The 24,880-nt window shown below is 39.3% G+C and overlaps 1 protein-coding gene across 1 annotated transcript; it reads left to right on the top strand.

Moving 5' to 3' along the window:
• The first annotated feature begins 1,726 nt into the window (after positions 1-1,726).
• Positions 1,727-24,842, top strand: LOC137295638 (uncharacterized). The gene is made up of 11 exons (XM_067827091.1): positions 1,727-1,890; positions 17,383-17,528; positions 17,834-17,969; positions 19,037-19,188; positions 19,327-19,460; positions 20,151-20,279; positions 20,823-21,080; positions 21,835-21,982; positions 22,105-22,297; positions 22,872-22,987; positions 23,540-24,842. Exons 1-11 carry the CDS (start codon positions 1,771-1,773, stop codon positions 24,507-24,509), a joined length of 2,502 nt encoding a protein of 833 aa, XP_067683192.1. The 5' UTR covers positions 1,727-1,770; the 3' UTR covers positions 24,510-24,842.
• The last annotated feature ends 38 nt before the right edge of the window (positions 24,843-24,880 follow it).

The following is a 24,880-nucleotide window of genomic DNA, read 5'->3' as shown; positions in this document are numbered from 1 at the left end:
GAGTGATCCATTTAAAAATGAGCTTTTGGTATTTCAGATTCTACTAATTCATAATCCTTGAACGTGTTAAAAAAGGGCAGTGTGGAAGGCTATATCACCATTCCATCGAGACAAACAATCAGGACCTCTGTTTCCAGGAAGACGGGTTGTCTTGATCTGTATGTTCTAGTTGGCACAAGTAAACCATATATTCCGTGCTCTCTGTGCATAACTGTGTCTTTGCATTTTTCTGAGCTTAGAAGATCCACTGATGCGGAATTGTCAAAATGTATGAATAAACGTTTCCGCTGTAGTTGGTCAGACCAACGCTTAATGGAAATGTATACGGCTCAGATTTTGCAAACACATATATGTTGGCCTAACAATCTGTCAGGGAAACGGGCATGAAAGAAATGCACTTGATCGTTGATCAAGTACCTATACCATACAAAGTGGCATGTGTAGCAATGACGTGGTCACACACACGCCATGAATATATGGGCTGGTATCATAGCAACTCCATTGAAATCCTCCACAAAGAACCATCGCAAGTCCTTCTTGGCCTTCAGAGAAATGTTAATGTGATGTAAATATACTCAGTACACTACGCAGTAAAGTCAGGAGACGACCGATAAACAGCCCAGACGACACGATTATGTCTGAAATGTAAGCCAACTTGCCAGTCAGAGAATGTAGCTTCCGTTTAGTACAAGGTTTCTTGAACAACGTTTTATGTGGCACTTTATGTCTTCTAATTTGTCCTCAGAGTGCTTGGGCCGGTGCATTATTCCTCAACTGGTAGCATCCCCATGTTCAATATGAGATTTTGCAGATTTTGAGATGTGTATCACAAAGGTTGTTTGTTGACACATACGGTAATGGCAGTAGTAACTGAACACTCTAATGGGTTCTAACTGGTGAAATTATGACGCGCTGGTGCAAAGAAGGGTTTAACAGGTCGGAACTACCTTCAAACTTTACATTTTGCAGCAAACGTTCGTAGAACAGGTGAAGCAATCTCTGTTGACCATGCTTTAGGCATGCTTCCAGTGATTCGATCATTGTCATGTCCAGTCATGTTGATTATCAATGATAGGAGCACCGAATTCATTGAGAGTGACAATGTGGATTTTGACGTAGACTTCATAGACGTCACAGATGAGGGAACATTGCTCAAATGTCTCCACGAGCGGGGCAAGGGTTTTGTCTACTCCATTCACTAGTGACACCGAAATTGGCAATGCGGAATGCACGTAAACGACATCTTTCATTCCTGGGCACATACTCTTAAACCATTTCCCTGTTGCAACCGGCCGCTCATATGAGTAACAGTTTGCAAACGAATTGGTAGTGCCAACGTTGTGACTCGTGTGTGCTTATCTGAAGTTGTTCATTGTGGGCGTTCAGACCGGTGACGTTATTATGTGTATGTTGTTATCAGGCCCACAGATGAGAAACCTGCAGCTACAAAGTGCTCATACCTGCAACACACGTTCAGCAATTTCCAAATGCCGCATACACAATACTGCTAATTTCTTTTGCGTTTCATAAAGTGTTTTAGTGTTTAGTTTGATAACAACCAAGTGCATGATTGTACATTCCGAGGTTACGTGACCGTCCCAACGTTGCATTGGGTTAGAGTGTTCTTCTCTTAGACATCTTATACTTGAAGTACTATGTATTTCCGCAACACAGCAAATTAGAAACAGAAATTGAAACCCGTTAAATTCGCCGTGTGTCGGGTGGAGAGAAAAAGCTCTTACGACCATCGGATAAACCAGTGATTTGAATATGTGTTTGAGATTCGAGCTGCATCCATTTCATGCAGCGCACGTGCAAGGGATACCTGCATTTAAGATTAAGACAACAGGAATACACGTGGCTTTACTTCTGTGGCTGTTGATGATCAAGGTAGGTATATATTTATTCTCCTGGAACCGTCTACTTAGCATGAGTGTATATATACTAGTTAGAGGACACAATTATATTACCCATATATCGTAGTAGAAGGTTTACCTCTCAAGACAGATCTACTTATGCGTAATTTGTACGATAATGTGTATGAGTTCATACGTTCTCTTTTGTTAATCTCTCTGCCGAATATATACAAAAGCAATGTAACTGTGTTTGTGTTTATTCAGACGTCAATGTAATGTACACATTATTTACATACATGGAGCTGCCTAAGATTTTATGTTCCGCATTGAAGACAAATAAAGGCATGTCAGTCTATATTATCCGAACGTCACATGTTCAGTTATGTTAATAAGTTAACATGAACTTCAATATTTAATATTCAGGGTATACTGATACTCTAAAACATCGGCGAAAGTCTGAATGCTCACTGCCATTGTCTGTGGATGTATGACATCCTGAGAAATATGGTGGGACTGGTTATTCTCTTAGCGATCTAATACTTAGCAAACATCTTAGTACGCGAGGAATGCATGAATTGATACACATGTTGTGTGAAATGACTGACTGCATCTTCATCTGTATTTAAAGGACGACCACAAAATACTTCTTTCACTTCATAGGAGGATTGTCAGAGACGCGTTCTACAAATTTATTATGTGCATAAAATGAATAAAACTGGTAATGCAAACTCAAGAAGGAGTATTCTAAACCATTCATTCATGTATGGCCTTACATGTAGCTCGGTGTCGGTCACCATAGGTCCAGAGAGTCACTGTCTTCGCCACCCCAGAAACACTAAGAGTTCCTGCTGCATCATAAGCAGGTTATATGGGCTGTTGCTTCTCCTTATCGCCCAAAGTTTACAGACAGAATCACGTCGAAGTGTCACCTGTGTCTGTGCCCTCCTCTCCAACAAGCATGTATGAACAGTTGATACGGAGCAAGTGTGAGGAATTTAGATATAGTGTAGATCCCACGAAAGTGATCATGGATTTTGAAATAGGTCCAATGAATGCACCGTGAGCTGTGCTTGGTGCCCATGTATCTATCTAAAAGGATTTTGTTTTTTGTTATCTTACCTAGTCAACCTATGGAGAGGAATGTTGTTCTGAAATCATTACTTTCACCAAAGGTGAATCATCTTTTTCCTTCAGTACCCATCCCACCTGATAATACAATTGACAAGCTACAAAAGAATTGTTTTAACTTTATCTGACAAGAGAAACGGGCAATGTCAAAAGAACAGTAGTCACTTTTGTGAGTGTGTCTCGGGTAACACTATCGAGGGAGATGCAAATTTAGATTACAGAAGGTAGAAGGAAGTATTGTCAGATGTGAACCCCTCCATTTATGTTCGTATGCTACTAGAATTACGTAATTCATAAGTAGTCAGTTCTGAAACGTTCAGAGGAACACAGAAGAATGAGTATTTTGGAGTCAGACCATTGACCATTTTATACAATACAAACAGTTTATAGTAGTATCTTCTTTCGGTCATTCAACTGAGTCCAGTTTCTCTGCATACACGTTCGTGGCTCGTGCCTCTTACCGCACCACATATAGCGTTTAGATATAAAGTTTCGAGTAGTTTAGATTGTTTGTACAGTTATCCCAAACGTGATCGCAGTAATCAAATGTAGGAAGTATGAAGAGACTTGATACGACATTTTAGACTCCGTAAGCAATATATAAGTAGGCTGACTTTGTTAACTGCCGTCATTTTGAAAAGTTATACCTAAGTGTTTATGGCTGTTGACCTCTGATGTTCTAAACACCATTCATACATGGGGAGGAATTTGGTACTGGGGAAATGACTGACACCGTTTGACCAATTTGAAATGAGAGATAAATATTATTGGTATCACTGAAGAACGTTCTCGGTATTCAATTACTACGTAGAGTGATGTGTCATCTGCAAAAAGCTTGTAAATATAAGATCAACCAGTGAACAACCTAGTTGTATCAGTAATTCTTGTAGGTTCAACTATAACCTGTTTCAAACTGTACAATACTTTCAGGTTATACATTTTGTCATTTCATGTAGTATACACATTGGAGTTAAAACCACCTACTATAATTGTTAACTGCCTTACGTTGCTGTTAACGGCGTTACGCCTTGCAAAGGGATTCTTCAATTAAATCCCGATAGTGAGTACTCATATCGGCTTTGTAAAGCGCCGACAAGAATTTGTATGTTTCTAATTAAACTGTACCCATGTTGCTTTTAAGGCAGATCATATATGGTGAAGGCAGAATATATACAAACAACACAGATATACCAGAACCAAGAATCGCGAGCAGAACAACTTCACACAAGAGTAAGCATTGTCCAGGTACTCCATCAATGCCGAGTGGTCATTTGCAAGCCTGCACTTCAAGGTGTCTAGCCTAGTTATTCCAAATGTGTGTACTTTTGGGGGAGTCAGTCTTTGGCCGTCATTGTACTAAAGCATCTTTGCCTCGTTCAGTCTTTGTTCATCTGCGAGCTCGAAATGTTTGAGATGTTGTTTTTCCATAACCTTCTTCAGACGGCCATGCCAAAACTCGATGTTCTTTATGGACTGTCAGTAGTTTTGGTAAAGTCGAAAAGATTCAACTTGACTTTCTTGTGCACAGGTCCATGGTTGTGGCATCCAAGTATTTGGAACATTATGTCGTTCACTGTTGAGAGTGATATGCAGTCTTTTCGAATGCATTTCCACAAGATCCATTCTCACCATTTCTTCTTGTTCACAATAAACATATAGCGATTCGTATGTATATGTATCTTATATGTATTTTAAACCACGGGAAATGAGAAAAAACCTATCGTGTAGTTGCTTTTGTGGAAATAATGATGAAAACTGTCAGTTCCAACATTCGTAATGCATGCAACTTTAGTTTGTGCAAGGAAATTAATAACTCACAATTAATGAATTGAGTCAACTAAACTCACTCACCAAACCCGCTGATTCACATGTTATCCCGGTGGTGAAAATGTCATATTTTGTTATCTGAGTGGATACATTTTACATTTTGTAGCAAACCAGTGTCTTAATCCGTTAAAATAACACCGTACACGCCGTGGACGATGTCGATTTTGTAGTTTTGCCTTAGATCATCATCGTGTATTTGTGCACGGCGTCGTGCTCGACGTCGATGTCGACTTTATCTTTCTTATGGGAAATTATTGCAATTGTACTTGTTGGAGTCTTCCGAAAACACCCTGTGGAGTGTGCCCAGAAGCAAACCCGCCAATGTTCTACATCTATATCACTGCTAGTGTATATATTAATATCATAAACAAGTAATAGCATATATCTTGGTAAGTTAGTAATAAATCGCAACCGCGTAATGTCAACTTTCTCTCACGGAACACTTACTAACTTAAAACACTAGCATTGCACGCAAGACAATATGTGAATAATTAATCATTATGACTTTATATCTCAAGTATACCAAATCATCAATATTATGTAATTCTGTTTGGTCTTTAATGCGTGACGTCACATCACTGGTGAATATCTCGGACAAAGAGTTCATATATTTTATGAATTATACAGTTATAGTATAACTGTTACATACCAAGCTCATATTTATAACAGTATTGTTTGTTGCTTATATCTGTCAAGGTAGAGACTGCAATTCGATTCTACCAGTAGAAATGGGAGTCTCTGCCAGTAAAGATAGCGATTGGAGTCGCTGCTGGTTGAGTCTCCGATCCTACCAGTAGAGATTGCAATCAGAGTCTCTACTAGTAGAATCTCCGAGCCTACTAGTAGAAATTGCAGTCGGAGTCTCCACTGAATTGTCAGTTTTCAATTCAGCTGGTAGAAATGCTGATTTATCTGTAGGACAACAACAAAGACACTTTATTTGCTGGATAGTAATATGCACGTTACTCAGATATAGACTGTTTCCACTTACAGATACATTTATTACAATATGTACACATCTCACTTGCAAAACAGGTAACAGTGAAGATAGCAATAGTACTGAGTATTTTACTCCTTGTTTTTAACGACATCTGTTAGTTATACAGCTGCCCTTACAAGCACGTATATTTGACCCTTCCCATTCTTGTGGTCCAGGTTGTATTCATTCTTGAATCCTGGATGATTGAAGTATCTTCTAGACTGGTGACATCCACATGCTGTAATGTTGGAAAACAAACATTGCGGATGTCAAGCAGCTGCTCTAAACCAAAGGTGTTTCTCAAACGACCAGGTCCTGTATATAGCTTGCATGTTGCATCTTTCCCTGAACACTTTCATATGTTTCTTGGGTTATGCAAAATGTTTCTTGGTTCTTCTTGTCAAGTTGTGCTATGTGGTCATCCAAAAGTTCGTAAAAATCGGCCTTCTGTTCCTCCATTGTAGACTGGTGTGTGATGATCTCCGGAGCTGATCCTGGTTCATGCTCAGATCTATTCCCATTATATGCCCATAAACAGTAAAACACCTCTTACATCTGACACACCTTCAGCTCAGTATATCTACGTTTAGTTAAAACAACAAAAAGATTTCACCTACTTATAATGGAACAGTCCTAAAGACCAATTAATCCATGAGAGTAAAGGAAGAACCAAGTAACGATGAGAGCTGGATGAACAGATTGAGATGAACTGAGGTATCAATTATACTAATTAACTTAAGATTTTCTATTAAAACATATTATATTTCTAAGGAAACCTGAATTGGTGAAAAAGTATGTTTGCTTTTTGTAACACTGTTCCATGAAACACAAATTGGTTTGTTGTTGCAAGGTGTATGTGGCATGTGGGCATTCTGGGAGGAGGGGTGTTAGCAATTCCCTACTTGGACATTACCCATCTAAGAATATTATTGCCTGGTCATTTCCCCCACCCCTTTCGAAAGCCTTGTTTTCATAACGATTACTGATCATTAGCTGAGAATTACATCTGAATGAATTCGAACTTCATACTTTAAACTGAGACTTTGAGATGTAGGAGTGTGGGGGGATTAATGACATCACACATTTAACATCTCACTGTAAACTATTGGAAAATAAGTAAATCACTTAGCATCCACCTGACGAAGGGGCAAAGAAAAGCCCAGAAACGTGTAAACAAAAACAAAAGTTGACATCCATAGATTCTGTCGTATATTAGAACACCGACTTCTAAATGTTTCTTGTTTCCTCTCACGAACAACAACACCAGCATGTAAAGAGGGTATGACACATTGTTTTATGTTTACATTCTACAATATATGAAATAATGTTTTTTTTAAATATTTACTGGCTTGCATAAGGGTAGAATTGCAATCTCTACCCTGACAAATTTGAGCTTCTACTGGTAGGGGTTGTATAGGTTATTTTATATAATCAGATCTCTACCAGTAGAGACTCTAATTGCATCCTCTACTAGTAGGATCGGAAATTCTACCAGTAGAGATTCCGATTGCAATCTCTACTGGTAAAGACTCTGATCGCAATCTCTACTGGTAGAATCTCCCATTCTACTAGATTGCAATCTCAACCATGACACATACGACACTTTCATGTCACCATTTTCTCATGTTTTCTCATGTTGTGATTATATTATTTCACAGGCAATAAGCTTGTTACATTTTAAGCGACGTTACATTGATGATACTCCTCTTGCTACAAGATATGTTGTGGATGACAACGCCAGGCCACAACGTTCTCGGGCAGTGATAGCTTTCACTAAAAATAATGCAGAGACTCATATTTTGAACACGTTTGCTTTTGAGCTAAAACAGATGGTTTGGGTATGGTGTTATAGCCATTATCAAAATGTTGAAGGGAATTGGAATTTCGTGTAGTCAAGACTTGAATTTACAATGCATGCAATTTAACAAACGCGGTCTGCGTCCACGCTACTAATGTTAGCCGAAACTTTCGAAAGATTAGCGGGTGTGGATAACTTTTTGCCAGGAGTATCTAACAGCAATGGCATTTGGAGTTTCGAAAGCTTCAGGACATGTTTCGTGATACCTTATTATTACGAGATGACAGCTTTCTTTTCTTCATATAATGAGCATTTACTTCCTCAAAATGACACCTGTGATCATATCACTGAAATAAAAGTGTTACATACGATTACCTCTTCGTTAAGTAACCAAAGTGGAATACGTGGCCTGGACAAAAAGTTTCTAGGCCTACATAACTTCTAGACTAGACACAGTTCTTGGGGCATCCGTGAACGGCCACCTGGTGGGTGCTGGGTAACGCTGAGAGCCGTTCACCCACATCGTGGACCCGGGGGTATATTTGGTGCACCAAACCGTTTGCCGTGGGTTGCGGCACTGTGAAAGTGATCCTGGTAGCTGACGGCAATAGGGGCCTGTAACCGTGTTCCTGTTGCTCAGTACACCACGTTGGCCCTGACTGGCCTAGACGGGAGGTTGGATAGGCCCGGTTCAACCAATCGGCTGGTCATGCCCTGTGCATGGTGATTATATACACCTGGAAATTAATCAAGCAACACCCCAATTTTTTCTATTGGAGCAACTTTGAAGTGTTCTGACAATCAAAATATGCCGGGTTGATATAGTTTGACACTTTTTTATTCAACAGACGATCTCTGACAAACAACTTAAAGGGAAAAAGTATCAAGACTTTGCTTTATTGCAACGAAATCCAAATTCTTAAAACTGTCTTAAATTCATGAAAAAATGGACACAATTTACTATTCATCCACAGACGTTGTTGTCAGGTGTATTAACACAAATGTCACATGGAAAGAAAGAACAGTCATCTGAGAGTCTGCACACCGACTTTCATCAATATCTAGTGTGTCCTCCCTGCGCACGCACCACCGATTCCAGACGCCTCCTCATTCCTTGGATGAGTCTCCGGATCTGATTCTGGGGGATCCTGTTCCACTCCTCATGCAGGGCAGCCGTCAATTCGTTGAGATTATGGACTGGTGGGTCTCTCTGCCTCACACGACGGCCAATAAAGTCCCACAAATGTTCAATGGGGTTGAGGTCAGGGCTCATGGCAGGCCATGGAATTCTGTCAATTGCATTTTGCCGCAAAAAATCATTTACAGCATGCGCCCTGTGAGGTCTAGCATTGTCGTCCATAAATATGGGTCTCGTTGCCAGAGGATGGTTCTCAAAATGAGGTACCACAGCCCTGTCAAGAACCTCCTGTTGGTAACGAACACCGTTAAGGTTGCCACGGATGGTAATGATATCCAACTTGCAGTTCATGGAAATGCACCCCCATACCATAACGGAACCTCCCCCAAAGGCCACAGTCTCCTGGATGTTCCGTGGAGCCATTGCTGTGTTCCTCTGCCTCCAGACCCGAGTACGACCGTCCACCATGTGCAGCAAGAACCGGCTCTCATCTGAGAAATGGACCTTCCTCCAAGAGGCAATGTTCCAGTGCAAACGGTCATTACACCAGGCCAGTCGGGCTGCCTTATGGGCTGGAGACAGTCTGGGTCGCTTGATTGGCCTCCTTGCCCGGTATCCTGCAGCTTTCAGACGATTCCGAACAGTCCTGTTCGAGATGGGTCTCCCTGGAAGCCACTCCTGTCTCAACCGAGAGCTCGAGTCGAAGGACCTGCGCCGTACAAGTCTCAGTAAAGCTCTGTCCTCCCGGACTGTGGTCTTCCTGGGTCTTCCTGGTCTAGGCAGGTCTTTAACTTCATTAGTGGCCCGGTATTTTTTCAAAAGTTTTGAAATTATGGAATGATGTCGTCCGATTTGAGTCCCGATTTGTCTTAGAGACATACCAGCATTCCTCATGCCGATTATTTGCCAACGAGTGGCCTCTGATAATTTCCTACGTGCCATGACATTGAAATGAATGAAAAACCGAATGCAATCGACAACCTGCGCTTGTAAACACCCCAGGGAAAAAGTGCATTTTTCGAAAGTTGAGGTTAAAGCAATGCACGTGCGCTGTGCAAGCTTCACGCGCGTCATATCAACCCATGAAAAGCTCATGCTGTATGTCAATACATCAAAATTGAATAATCAATCATCAAAATTACTTCGTTAAACTTTGTTAAGTTTTTATGTGTCTTTGAATTTGGTGTTGCTTAATTAATTTCCATATGTATATTTGCACAGTCAGTTATCATTTAGGGTCTTGAGCATGTTTTATTTGTACTGTTTAACTTATTGCTGGTTTATATGTTCTACCATGTAATATAATTACATTGCTTAGAGTCCTGTGCCAGAAGGCGGTGGCTCAAGGGCCAATCTGGTGATGTTGACCTCCAAATTCAACATGTGTCCAATATCGTGTTATGGGTGGAACCACCCTGGCATTTAATTTGGTATACAAATGTTGCTATTTGTGTCATACTCACTGGAGTAAAACATTCTCGTATTCCTGTTGTCGGCATCTGGGATATCCGGTGCTATTTGACACCGTCCTTGTTGACACTCCATGGTGGGTGGGGAGCAAGGATGCCGAATTATTTTCTTTCCATCATGGCACAACAACAAGCTGGTTCATCTCGTCATGAAAAGAAAAGACGCCTTGACGAAATAAATCTCCCCCACAGACCAAATTCAGAAAAATATTGATTCTTGTGATAGAAGCTGCGGATTTTCTTCCTCAAAAACTCAATCCTTTTGCCATATTAAAGGCTATATCTGCTATTTGCGGAGAGATGAAAAATGTTACTCGTCTTCGTAGTGGCTCACTTTTAGTGGAATGTTTACGGAAACAACAGTCTCTAAATTTGTTATCAATCAAAACATTTGCAAACATAGAGGTTCGTGTTTCTATTCATAAAACATTAAACTCTTGCCGTGGCATTATCCGTGACAGAGCACGTTGCCTTGCTGATATGTCTGAAGAGGACATTGCTTTAGAGTTACAGGATCAGAGAGTTTCAGTAGTGAAACGGTTCACCTTTAAGAAAGACGGCATTGTTACAAAAAAACAATACCTATCTCTTGACCTTTTCCCACTCTTCACTTCCAACATCTATGAAAGCAGGTTATATCAATATCGGGGTGGATGTGTATATCCCAAATCCACTCCGATGTTACAAATGTCAGCATTTTTGACATGGCTCACAGTCTTGCCGGAACTCTGTCGTATGTTATCGTTGTGGCGATAGTCATGACGGTTCTGACTTCAAGAAAGATTACAAGTGTGCAAACTGTAATGGTGCACATCCTGCTTCTTCAAAACCCTGCCTTGTGCTCCAGCGTGAATCGCAGATTATGAAACTTAAATTCGAGAAACATGTCTCGTACATGGATGCCAAAAAATGCTAAATCAAACCTCTACTCCTTCAAACATTACCTACGCTACGGCAGTGAACTGCTCTGTGGTAGTGTCCTCTACTGCATCTCAGACTGACTTGTCTTGGGTCAAGTCAGCAACACCTATCTCTTCCATTTCAGCCACTATACCTACTGCCATCATCATTCAATCTACATCTGGTTCTCAGACTGATGAAACTGAATCCGAGAAATTATCTTAAACGACTGTTTTGCAACCAACCATTGATAAATGTAAACAGAAGAAAGGAAAAAGGATTAATAGGGATAAACTACCTGTTGTCCCCCCAGTTCCAGAGGTTCCTCTTGAAAACGGGCCTCTAGCTATGGAGGTCACTCACAGGATAGGCGGAGAAGCTTATCCTCCTCACATTCACGGGAGAGATCACCAATTGAGGCGCCATGACGCAGTTGTCTACATTAATACAATGGAATTGCAGAGGATTAAAAAGTAACTTCAGTGAGGTACAATAATTGCTGATACAAGATTTTCAGCCGTCAGCCATATGTCTCCAAGAGACATATTTAAAATCTACAGATAACTTCACTTTACGACAACACAGTGATTATCATTCCTTTTCTCCCCCAGGAGATAGAGCAGCTGGAGGTGCTTCTATCTTAGTACGACAGGGTATAATACACAGCTTTGTTCCACTTAGTACCAATCTCCAGGCTGTAGCTGTTCGACTGACCATGCATATTGCATTGACTCTGTGCAGCTTGTATATCCCTCCGTCTTCTAATATCAGACAGTCGGATCTTTAAATTCTATATGATCAACTTCTAAAGCCATTTATCATCATGGGTGACCTTAACGGACATAGTCCGCTTTGGGGAAGTGCCGACACTAATACTAAAGGTACAATACTTGAGGAATTTATTTCTGACAATAATTTATGCATTTTCAACAACGATTCAGCCACTTATCTACATCCAGCCCTGGACTTATGATGCAAACTTATACACTGAATTTGAATGGATGGTCCATAATGACCTATGTGGGAGTGATCACTTCCCCTTCTCAAAACAAGCAACCCTGGTGATGATCCACCTGTATCAAGAAGGAACTTCGCCAGGGCTGATTGGTCATTATATGAAACACTGTGTGTTGAACACTTGAAGCATGATCTTTTCAGGAACAGTCAAGATCCTATACAGTCGCTTTCAGATCTTCTAAATGACATTGCTGACAGAGCAATTCAACAGTCCTCTGCAACTCCACACATTCGCAAACCATGGATTAATAATGAGTGTAAACAGGCCAGAAAGAGTAGGAAGAAAGCTGAAAAATATTTTCGCAAACATCCGCCAGTCCATAATTTAAACAAAGTTAAAATTTTCAGTGCCAAAGCTAGACGTGCCTTTAAACTAAATATGCGTCAGTCTTGGAGGAACTATATTTCCCAAATAAATTCTCGCACACCAATTTCAAAAGTGTGGAACATGATTCAAAGAATAAAAGGTAAAGGATCAAAATCTGCTGTTCAGCATCTAAAGGATGGTGATAATGTATTAACTAATAAAGATGACATAGCCAATAAAATTGGCGAAACATTTGCCAAACATTCTTCATCATCTAATTATGTTCCAGAGTTTCAAAAGTATCAGAAACAAAAAGAGCAGAAAAGAATCAATTTTAACTCAGACAACGGTGGAGATTATTATTATTTTCGTTACATGAGCTCCATACCGCCCTTGCGCAAGCTCATGATACCGCAACAGAGGCTGATAACATACATTATCAGCTCTTGAAACAATTGCCTGAATCATGTTTAGAAATCATTTTAGAATTTTTTAATCAAATATGGACTTCAGGTAATTTCCCACCTTCTTGGCGTAATGCAATTGTAGTCCCTATTCCGAAGCCTGGCCGGGATCATATTGATCCGTCGAACTACAGACCAATCTCCTTACCAAGCTGTGTCTGTAAAACCATGGAGCGAATGGTAAGCAATAGATTAACATGGTATCTTGAAACCAATAATCTTCTAACAAATATTCAGTGTGGTTTCAGGAAAAATCGTAGTTCCATTGATCATCTGGTACGATAACAATCCTTTGTCAAACTTGCTCTGGTAAATAAACAACATGCAGTATCGATATTCTTTGATCTCGAGAAAGCATACGATACACCCTGGAAGCATGGCATTTTAAAGGATTTACATGACTTCGGTTTAAGGGGTCGTTTACCCCCTTATATATCACAGTTTTTACAAGACAGGTAGTTTCAATTCCAAGTGGGTTCTACCTTGTCTGACCATTATAATCAGGATCAGGGTGTTCCACAAGGCAGTATTTGGTCTGTAACGCTTTTTAGCATCTAGATAAACAGTTCACCCAAGGTTTTAAATGATTCAATTGATGGATCACTTTTTGTGGATGATTTTAATATTTCTTGTCGAGGTGAAAATATGCATATTATTGAACGGCAACTATAGTTGTGCTTAAGCAAAATAAATAAATGAAAACGGCTTTAAATTTCCTAAATCAAAAACTAATGGTATACATTTTTGCCGTAAATACAAACCACATATGGACCCAGAACTGTTTTTAAATGGCACTCCCATCAAAGTTGTTAAAGAGGCCAAGATCTCAGGTCTGATTTTCGACTCCCATTTAACTTTTCTTCCTCATGTCAAATCCTTAAAAACTAAATACCTGAAGGCACTTGATTTATTGAAAGTCGTGTCTAATTCAAAGTGGGGAGGTGATCAAGCTACCCTTCTATACCTATATAGATCACTTGTCCGTTCGAAGCTTGATTATGGTTCAATTGTATATGGTGGGGCCTGCAAAAACAACTTAAAACTATTAGATTCTGTCCATCATCAAGGTCTAAGACTTTTCACACTTCACCTGTTGACATCCTGTATGCCGAGGCAGATGAACCAGCGACATACAAAATTAGCTTTACAGTATGTAACAAAAGTATATTCCAATGAGTCAAACCCTGCATATATCTGTGTTTTCAATCCTCTGTATGATGATTTCCAGCATTGTTCCGCCTCTTGGTTTAAGAATTTAACCACTTATTTCTGCTGCCAGCATTGAGCTGTATAACATAGCCCCTTCCCGTCTTCTTTCTTCTCCTCACTGGCAATTGGTTAGGCCCCAAGTGGATTTAACTTTAACTACTTTTAAGTCGAAAACCAATTGTATACATTTCTGTAGAAAATACAAACCGCATAAAGACCCAGAACTGTTTTTAAATGGCACTCCCATCAAAGTTGTTAAGGAGGCCTAGTTCTTCGGTCTTATCTTCGACTCCCATTTAACTTTTCGCCCCCATATCAATTCCCTAAAATCTAAATGCCTGAAGGCACTTAATTAGTCATGTCGTGGGGAGGAGATCAAGCTACTCTTCTACACCTATAAAGATCACTTGTCCGCTCAAAGCTTGATTATGGCTCCATCGTTTATGGTGGAGCTTGTAAAAGCAACTTAAAACTATTAGATTCTGTCCATCACCAAGGTCTAAAACTTTGTCTTCGGTCCTTGAGAACAACTCCTGTTGACAGTCTCTACGTTGAGGCTGATGAACCATCTCTTACACAACGCCGTATTAAATTATCTTTACAATATATCACAAAACTATACTCTAACGAATCTAACCCTGTATATAGCTGTGTCTTCAATCCTCTCTTTGAGGATTTGTATAGCAAAATGTTTTCTCGTTCCACCTCTTGGCCTCAGAATAAAGCCGTTTATTGCTGCTGCTGGAATTGAGCTGGAAAATATATCTCCTTCCCGACGTCTTTCCTCTCCTCCTTGGCAATTGGTTAGGCCACAAGTTGACCTAACTTTAACATCATTTAAAAATTCAGAAAATAATGACTTACAATATAAACAAGAATATATTCAATTAAAACATAAATATAGCAATCATTAATCCTTATTTACAGATGGGTCCAAGGACGATGGCGCAGTGACTTGTGTCACTGTCATTGGATCCAGAACAATATCTTCTACATTACCCGGATAATAGCTCTATTTTCACTGCTGAAGCCAACGCCATATTAACGGCTCTTAAATATATTCAGAAACATCCTAAACATACACAATACACAATCTATTCAGACTCTCTTTCTTGTCTTCAGGCTATTAAAACTTATTATGTGAAAATCCACTTTTAATCGAAATTATTGAATTGTATAATGATCTTGCTACTGGCCAGTACGACACCGTCTTTTGTTGGTTACCCAGCTACATGGGCATTTCTGGGAATACACTGGCTGACCTTGCTGCTTAAGCAGTACTCAACAAATCTGTGACACCACTTCTTATTCCATACTCTGATTACAAAGCGAGCATTAGAACTTACATCCGTGACCTGATGCAGAAGAGGTGGGACATCCAAGTAGGTATAAATAAATTACATGAAATAAAACCATGTATTGGTTACACCTACTTGGGCTGTCAGTCCAGTTTTGAGGAGGTTATTTTACGACGATGTCGGATTGGTCATACTAGATATACTCATGCATACCTTTTAAAAGTTGAGGATCCTCCATTTTGTGTCCCTTGTGATGCATATTCCAGCTTGACTGTGTTGAATTCTCCATCACAAGGGACAAATATTTCAATGTCAAAACTATCAAGGATCTTTCTAACAGCGTTAGTTCTCATTTAATCATTGTTTGTTTCTCAAAGATATTGATTTCATTGTTAAATTTTGAGAAATATGTTCCTGTAGATAGATCTATTTTAATGATTGGTAGTTAAGATTAGTAACTAGAATTGCTAGTGGCCTTACCCTCAAAGGGAGTTGAAGTATTGTAAAAGTATTGTCCTCCTGAGAGGGTTCGTAAGTCCCAAAACATTTGATGTACATTTAAGTCTACCAGGTTTGTAATCGTAGTATTCATGTTATTTTAATTTTGGCTAGCATTTCATACACTCTCCAGCAGCGGAAGGGGTGATGTAAATCCAACTAGGGTCCATGCAGGTAGCAAAGGTCCTGTAAGTCTCCATGGTCCCCAGTATGATGATCTATCTTCGGTTGTAGGATATCTATGGCCTGTTTTTTATATTGTTTTGTCCAGAAAGTGATATTAGTTTTAACTTAGCACGCTAGTTTTAATTCTCATTGTGATATTCTAGTTGTTTTACTGTCCTGCGTCGACAGGTTTTACAATATACATATAGTCATTTTCACTGTTAAATGTTATCACGATATGGCTGAAACATTTCCGATGTCACGTTGAATGGTAACTCACACTAACAGCTGTTGGACAGTGTTCTTCATCGGCATTTCCAGTTATTTTACTCAAACAGATTAACTAGTTGTTGCCTTGAAAGCAACATGTCCTTGAAGCATACTGGGGAATACATACGAGTACAACGTGAGAGATGTTGAGAGCTGGAGTTCTGATTTTACATGACACTGCTTCGTCTCACACTCCTCGATTGGCAAGGTCTGCAGTACATCAATGTGATTTCGAAGAACTTCTTCATCCTCCATATTCACCTGACCTGACCCTAAGCGACTTTCACCTATTTCCAAAATCTCCGTGGTAAACGCTATGCCGGCAATGACGAGCTCATATCTGCTGTATTCGTATGTATATCCAAGTATGCTTTAAGGAGTGTTACTTTCGAACTACTTGATCTATTTGAGGGTAAAATAACTGGTTCCTACTATATTTCTCTGGACTAAGTATTAGTACACTTTACCATACAACAACACTACCTGTTCCCTAGATGATGGAGTGTGTTAAGTTAACGGCACTTTGAAAATTATTTCAGTTATATATTGTGTGTAGCATGACATAAATAGTTCAATCATGCTCTATTTAAACTGAGGACTTTTGTACTATAATATGTAAACTGTATATCTGGTTTGTATTGCTGCATTCCAAAAATTAGGATTCCGTATTTACGTAGAAACCTGTGGATACACTGTGCCATTTAAACAGAGGTGAAACGTAACTTCAGGAAATTACAGATTCTATTACTTTTGTTGGGTTGAATCCTAGGATTGAATGAAGGATGACGACTGTTTTATGGATACACAACGTCTTTATTCTGTACGGATTTTTACACTGATTCTCATGTCGTTGTAAAGCAAGTGATGACAACGGCATTAGAATCTATGTGGAAACGTCGCCTATACTAAATAAACAACTTGCATATATCCGTAAAATAGTTTTCATCCTACCATTTATACTGACAGAAAGTCGACACATGCATTTCGGTTAAATCATACTCAACATTATTATTATTAACACTTTCAATACTCGTTCACATCTATTCTCATGATTTACAGCAGGTGAAGACTAGCGGAGAACTGGAGATTCGATTCATCAGATACGACTCAGATGGCAAGGATAGCAGTGGGTACTGCTGTGACAGTGAGGGTTGGACATGGTGCCCTGATAAGTGTGATCCGATATTTACCTTGTGCATCGATCGGTAGGTACATTTACAAGTATTCCTGGGAAAGGACACGAACCAAATATGTTCAGTTGGTGACAGTTTTCTGTTTGTAGGCAAATGTATTATGACCTCAGTTCATGCTAGTAAAATCTCAGAACAAGTAAGTCATCCAAGGGCTATATGAATGCCATTCCTTCTGTATGCTATTTCTTGTGTACGTTTCGAGACTTTCATTTGTTTTCATTGCTTCCTCGGCCTTAAAGTAGTTCCGTGCAAAGTGACACAATTCTGTGTTTTCGATGAAGTGTTTTATTACCTGTAGTAAGGTTATGTTATTCCAGAATTAACGGAGGCAAGCAGTGTTCTCTTTACAAGAGAACTACAAACTACATACACAACCATAACACCGTCCAATTTGGAGACCGCATTCACGGAACACCGAATCCTTTCGTCATATACGTGCCCAATGCAGTGCCGGTACGTGTGTTACATCAGTCTTTATTTCACATCACTGTCCTATTAAAGAGGTAGGATACCTTTTTGAGAGTAGGCGCGTTAGTTATTTCCCTTTATCTTTCTTCTAATCATACTTTATGATATTTTGACCACACAAGCATTTATCCTGAGGTAAACCTAGTCAAGATTTATCTCTTACAAAATTTAATTTGGGTATGCTGTTTTAATTGGAGTTAATGTAGATACCCTCTGATAACATATTTTATTTATTTTGGAACATTAATCTAGTGTGCATTTACTATATAAAGTTGACTTTATAAAATATCTTGTTATTGTAAAAATCCTGTTTTTTTCATTGATGACTCAATACTTAGTTTTAATTCTTGAGTTTTAGAAGTTAAATAATGTATCAGATCCTACATACTGCCCTCAGACTATATATTTTCCTACTTTATTTCATTTCAATCCTGAAATAGCTTTCTATAAAACACTTATTCAATACTAAAAGTAAACGATGCTCTTTTTAGAGGACTTTTATTGACATATTATTTCTTACAGACGGTAACTCAAAAGGGCACCACTTGTCAAACAAATGCTATGGAGACTTGATATTTATATTATATCATTAAATGTGCCGTACATTTTTTAAAATTATACCAAAGTTTGCAATTTATTAGCATTTTCATATTTTTTATATCCAATTTCCTCAAAAGAAACCATCAGAAACAATTCTCGCGATATCATGTCACTAAAGATAAGCAAACCCTTTGTCCATCCATGAGAAAGCTTTCTCTATCCATAAGAAATCTATGCTAAAAGGTGTTGTTTGCAAAGCAGATCGAATCTGGACCAGACAAACTAGCGAATGTCCCCGTGCAATACGGTGACAGATCGTGTGTTCATGAATAACTTCGACTCATTATACGGGCGCAACCGTACACTTCAGCTCTCGATTATTTACGTCGAGTCGTCGAGAGAAAGTTGTGATAAACCTATTATACAATTTATACATGATAAATCGATATGTGTTTTGTTATCGATTCATGTACACTAAACTCAACAGAGGAAATACAATTTCCTTTATCCAGTCCATGATAGAAATAACGGTGCAAGTGTTTGACCATGATGCCATCATCAGTGGTGACCACATGGACACACTGTCTAAGCAGATCAACATCCAGGCCGCCGCTACAGAACAGACAGCCTTGTACACCCTATACACATTGAGGGGAAGAACAAAGTGAGTCATAATTACTATAAAATCATGAGTTTGACAGATCTAAATTTTAGGGATCTTTTAATAGCACAGAAGATCTACATGTAATACTTTAGAGTGTACACATGGTGCTCAAACGGAATGGAGTGAACTGTTTTTCAGGTTAATTATTGCTGTCCGAGGCTACTGCGACACAGATTGGTACGGGGCGTCATGTGAGAAACAATGCAAGGCCACAACTGATAATGATCACTATACGTGTCACCTAGAAACAGGTGCAAAACTGTGTTTGGAAGGTATGGCCAGACACTGATTTCAACGTTGATGTGAACAATTGCATGTACTAAAAGTATTGCGAAAGATCAGAGAATATTACGTCAGCTCAGAACTATAATGTTAAAGCTTACATGCAACTACAACAACAACAAAAACAAACTCAGGTGTACGAGCCACTTATGGAGTATAGCCTGATAGGTTCAAATAGCATGTGGTCAATAATTGAAGCTGGGCATTACATATTGTCACTAACAGACAGGAAGGCAGACACATAGGACTCAGTACAACAGACTGTGGTTTTTGTCTGCGACCGAGGCTGCTTAACAAAATCAACATTTTCTTTTCCTATGTTTCCAAAGACATGAATTAACATATTTTTCTTTTCAAGCTGATCATCTTTTAACAATAATATTAGTATTTCTAATGCTACACTTTCTTGAAAACATTTGCCAAACCCCAGAAATCTTCCGGTTGAGTTTGATTCCACCACTGTATGTTGTCTATGTTGTCAGTGAAAGTCCCGTTTCGTCCGTTTGGTTCACTTTGTTCACTGCACCTACCGGGGCAACGAATATTAAAGGATTCGAATTATTGAGCTGTCGGTCTAGACTGAAATTTGTAACAGACTGTATCCGAAGTAACAGGGTCTTACAATAAAAGCTATCTGAATCATTTTCTGCACAAACTCTTCTGATACTAACATATTACAGGTTGGAAGGGAGAAAACTGCGATCAGGACATCGATGAATGCCAAGAAATTGTCAACACGTGTCAAAACGAGGGAAGTTGTAGAAATACAGCCGGAAGTTTCCACTGCTTTTGTATTGAGGGAACAAAAGGTTGGTATTCTATGCCTGCAATCTGTCTTTATTTGATTCACGAAAAGAGCAAGCCACGTGTAATATATACTTCAGTTCTCTAGTACCATGGAAATTAATGCACTTTCCTGGTTGCATGCGTCGTTTCTTCAAAGGCACAAAATTTCAATTAACAAGCGTATACACGCACACATTCCGGGTTTTTATGATATCGATATAACTGTTTGAAACACCACCTACTACAACAAGGGAGTAGAGGGATTTAAGCTCCTTTGAATGGAACAGTACCTAGACTTATTTAATGCACTTTCCCTGGTTGTATACATCGTTTCGTCAATGGCATAAATTTCAATCAACTCACGTATACTCGCACGCATCCCAAAATACAAGTTTTCAGAGGTGTTCAAAATATCAGTATAACTGTTTGAAACACCACCTATTGCAATAATGGAGCAGAAGCATTTAAACACCTTTGAATGAAACAATACCTAGACGTATTTATTGGGTCGTAACAAATATCGGCTAAGAGCAGCTGGTCATATATATTTGTTCAACCTTGTTCAGGAAGGAGATGTGAAATCATCCTCGATCCATGTGTACTACAGCCATGTCTGAACGGAGGGATATGTCACGGAAACGAAACAGCCTTCAACTGCGCATGCTCTGTGGAGTGGACTGGAGAGATATGCGCAGAGAAGGTTAATGTCTGTGACAGTGCCCCCTGTAACAGAGGGAATTGTACACCAGACCTCTTGACGGCAGCTGGGTTCAAGTGTAACTGTGCTTTTGGATGGGTAGGGGAACGATGTAGCCTACGTGTTGGTTAGTTGAATTTTGTCTTTTAATTTATATATGTCTATGCATTGTTTCTTCTCTTTGAACTGTAGACCTATGATTGTAGATGTTAAAGACCAATTCGTTGTCGATGAATTATATTCAGACATTCAGGACAGGTTTCCCATTCCGACAAAAACAAACGTGAAAATAATTGGCACAGAATCAGTATGGATAGATTATGCTCCGACTTCTAAGTTAGAACCCTTATGAAAGTCCAGTATTTGTCACTCTTGAACAACCTGACCATATTGACAGAGTTAGACCATTGACAACAAAAGGCGGTTGCTTCATGTCAAGGTCATTATTTGTGTCAATATTATCCGAGTGCCTCAATGAATTTGTTCCTTACTTTCATCAGAACTGAAGTACATATAGACGGAAAAAAAGAGTCGGACAGTACATCTTGCCAGAGAACTGAGCAAGATAGCTGTTTGTATAGTTTGATACAGTTGTTGCTGAGAACACCCTTAACCGATTCATATAAATGTTACAGTATTTCGTGCTAGTCGTGATTCTGTCTGATCCAAAATGGAAATGACCAGAGGGAGGATTTGATTGTGATCCCATTTTCGGCTGACAGATTTATTTATTTCGTCATTATGAATTATATGGTCATAAATTTCAACACGTTTCATTAGACAATTTGTGACTCCATTTTAAAAAAAAATATTTATTCATGCTTTGAGTTGTCAGATTAGGATTTGCTTGTTATCTATTGCTTAAACATGTTTGTGGACAGATATTGTCAATATCACGCTCCCGGGTGAGATCAATGATACAAATAGAGATGACCTGGCTGATGGCTTGACCAGACTCATCACCGAACTGGGGGAAATTCCAGGAAAGGTGGATGTCAAGTTTGTGACAAATGCGCACAGAGAAAACAAGTAAGTAATAAGCAGAATGTACTCCAATTGCGGATCGACAGTGAATGTATTGTATGAGTGTATTAATTGTATTATTGTATTAATGTCAGGATTGTAACTAAAGTTGTGGATGTATGTTTCAGTTTTACTTCAACGTACGTACAACTCTACTCTGCTGTTGAGAACGGCTCCCTTATAGAGAGTGCTTTAGTGGAGGAGATCTTTGAATCCAATCCGCAAAAAGTTATCAATGAATATCTACCGCTTCCTTTGTACCCTCCACGAGATGAAGAAGAAGAGAAGGCAACCGTAAAGTTGACGCCTCCGTTGCCAAGGGTTGTGAATATATATTTATAATATCTCCACTTTGGCGTTCGCTGAATTCTTAGTTCTGTAACTATTGTAGTAAAGGTTGCTTTGAATTTTATCATCCAAAAGTATGAAAGAACCCTAAGTGGCAAATAATGCCTAATGTAACCTTATCATATTATCTAAACAGGCTCTCGAATGGCTTAGATGTAAGTCTATGGTTTTAAAACATTTTAACACTGTCATATGAACCTACTGCTATTTTAATGAACAAGTATCTCGTCTTTCAGAAATGAAAGTGGTTACTTAAGGTTTTTAATCCGTAACACAAAGCAGAGGTTATTCGATATGGTTATTTATCCATCTAAAGTAATATTGATACTGTTGTCGTCTCTTTTATTTTAATTAAACGATTCCCTTTGAAATTACAATGCAGTTACATACGGTTGTTATTTAAAAGAAGTCATTGTGTTGGGCGCAAACGGGCTTTTTACTGGCCCAGGTCGCCCTAAAACTGTAAAACCAACCAGCCAACCTAATGTAACCTTTGGAACCACAACACAGTCTTCATCTTGCGTATATGTACAAAAACATCTTTCAGAGTACACGTGTCAGCTGGGACACAAACCAGTATGTGTTGGCCATCGTAACTCCTGCAGGACTTGTCCTGATCACTGTACTGCTTGTAGTGACTCTCGGCGTCTGGAGAAGAAGATCGTAAGTGATACATGGCTGACTTATAAAATCACGCTGAAAAACATAGCTTTTTGATCGCACATAATCCATCAATCGGAATCAATAATATCCATCAAGCCATATATTCAGCTAGTTGGAAAGAATACCCACCACAGTTTCTGTGAGAAATGATTGGGAAATACGTACTTTAATCTCTTGTTTTGAATACAAATATTAACGGTACATCAGGAGATATATATCTGCTAAGCACACTTGCATATAATCTGGTTTTAGGGAAACATACATCGACTGAAGCACACTGACAAAATTCCCAGGACCCGTCATCGAAAACGAGGGATAACTAAAGGCAGACCTGTTTAACCATTATTGTAAATGCCTGTAACCGTCATTGTACTTGTACATGATTACATAAAATATGGTTGCACATAGTCACTTTGCTTATACATGTTTCCGTGGTTTGTTAAGCTCGGAAAGTCAACTGATGATATCAAAATACTCACTTACAATATACTGGGCATTTGTAGGGCTTTTTGGTATTTACATCTACAATGTTGTTATATTTCATATTTCAAGGAAGACCACTCAACAATACAGAGACAATCAACTCAGCACATTTGTGGTGGACGTGCGTTGCAACCCCCAACAGCCAGGTCCAATGGCAGGAAATCTCCAGGAAGCAAACGTATCTCCAGATGGTTACACAAGTCTTTGCTTCCTTAGAGTAGATGAAAGTTCTCCCAACACACTCTCTGCTGACATTCCACTCATCACCTTAGCAGCTGAAGATGTGACCTTTGACCCAGAGGGTCAACCAGGTTTCGTCTTTTACCAAAATGACTACGCACGTCTTGGGAAAGCAGCAACATGTGCTACTGACGACACATCAAACATTCACATAGGAACTGAAGATGTAACCCTTGATGGTGAGACTGCACATTGTTTCCGAGTTTCTCCAAATGACAACGTGCGTCTTGGGGATGCAGCAACAGCTGACACAAACAGTGAGGACACAATGAAACGCCACTTACCAACTGAGGATCTGACTAATGACCAGTTGATTCTACGTGGTTTCGACGTTTCTCCAGATGGCAAGGCAAGTCCTGGTAGCGTGGCAACACTCCAACAAGTCGCTAATATCACCCTTGACCCAGTTATTCTACGAGGTGCAAGAGCTTCCCCACATGACAACGCAGGTCCTGGTGACGAAGTAGCGACGCCCGACACAAACTATGATGGGACATATAACGCCATCGCAACAACTGAAGATGGGTCTCTTGGCTCAGTGTGTCTACAAGAACCAAGCGGATATAAAAATTACAAGCCACATCTGGACACACGCCTTCGTGTTACATCATACATCCAACCAGTCAATGGAGATATTAGCCTTGAGGCTGAGAAAGAGGATGCCGAGTACACTGTCATACATGACAAGGATGTAGAGGACCTCTTACAGGAAGACCTTTATGAAACAGTAGAGTCTTCGGATGACGACGATGTTAAGGACATCTCACAGAAAGACATTTATGAAAAGATAGACTTGTAGTTGACTCGGAAGATGTATTTGTTAATCGATAAGTGGAATGAAAGGAAAATACCCTAACTACAGTCCGTTTGAGACAAAATGATATGGATTAATTGCATTCTGACACAAATACAGACCTGACATGATGAAACCAACGCATAGTGTAATAAAAACAACAGACCAACTCTAGAAAAAAGTGCATAATTTGTGTCACTGATACAGATGGACATGAAGACCAGTTTGTAAATATGCATGATTACACAGTGTACGTATTCCAATAACCTGTGTTTTTCTCTGACATTGCAGAGTAGTAGCCATTTCAATATTGTGAATAAAATAACCATTAAGCTTTAATTATTCACTGTCATTCACGATAACTGTTCATGACACAT

This window comes from Haliotis asinina, chromosome 9 (genome assembly GCF_037392515.1).
Source record: "Haliotis asinina isolate JCU_RB_2024 chromosome 9, JCU_Hal_asi_v2, whole genome shotgun sequence".
NCBI classification, from domain to species: Eukaryota; Metazoa; Mollusca; class Gastropoda; order Lepetellida; family Haliotidae; genus Haliotis; species Haliotis asinina.
Note: the sequence above shows the minus strand (reverse complement) of the source record. Positions and strands in the feature narration are given on the sequence as shown.

Coding starts and splice junctions, on each gene's coding strand:
- LOC137295638 (XM_067827091.1), top strand. CDS start 1,771: ATGTGTTTGAGATTCGAGCTGCATCCATTTCATGCAGCGCACGTGCAA. Junction 19,189..19,326: donor ACATTGAGGGGAAGAACAAA/GTGAGTCATAAT, acceptor ACTGTTTTTCAG/GTTAATTATTGCTGTCCGAG. Junction 21,081..21,834: donor ACGATGTAGCCTACGTGTTG/GTTAGTTGAATT, acceptor GTTTGTGGACAG/ATATTGTCAATATCACGCTC.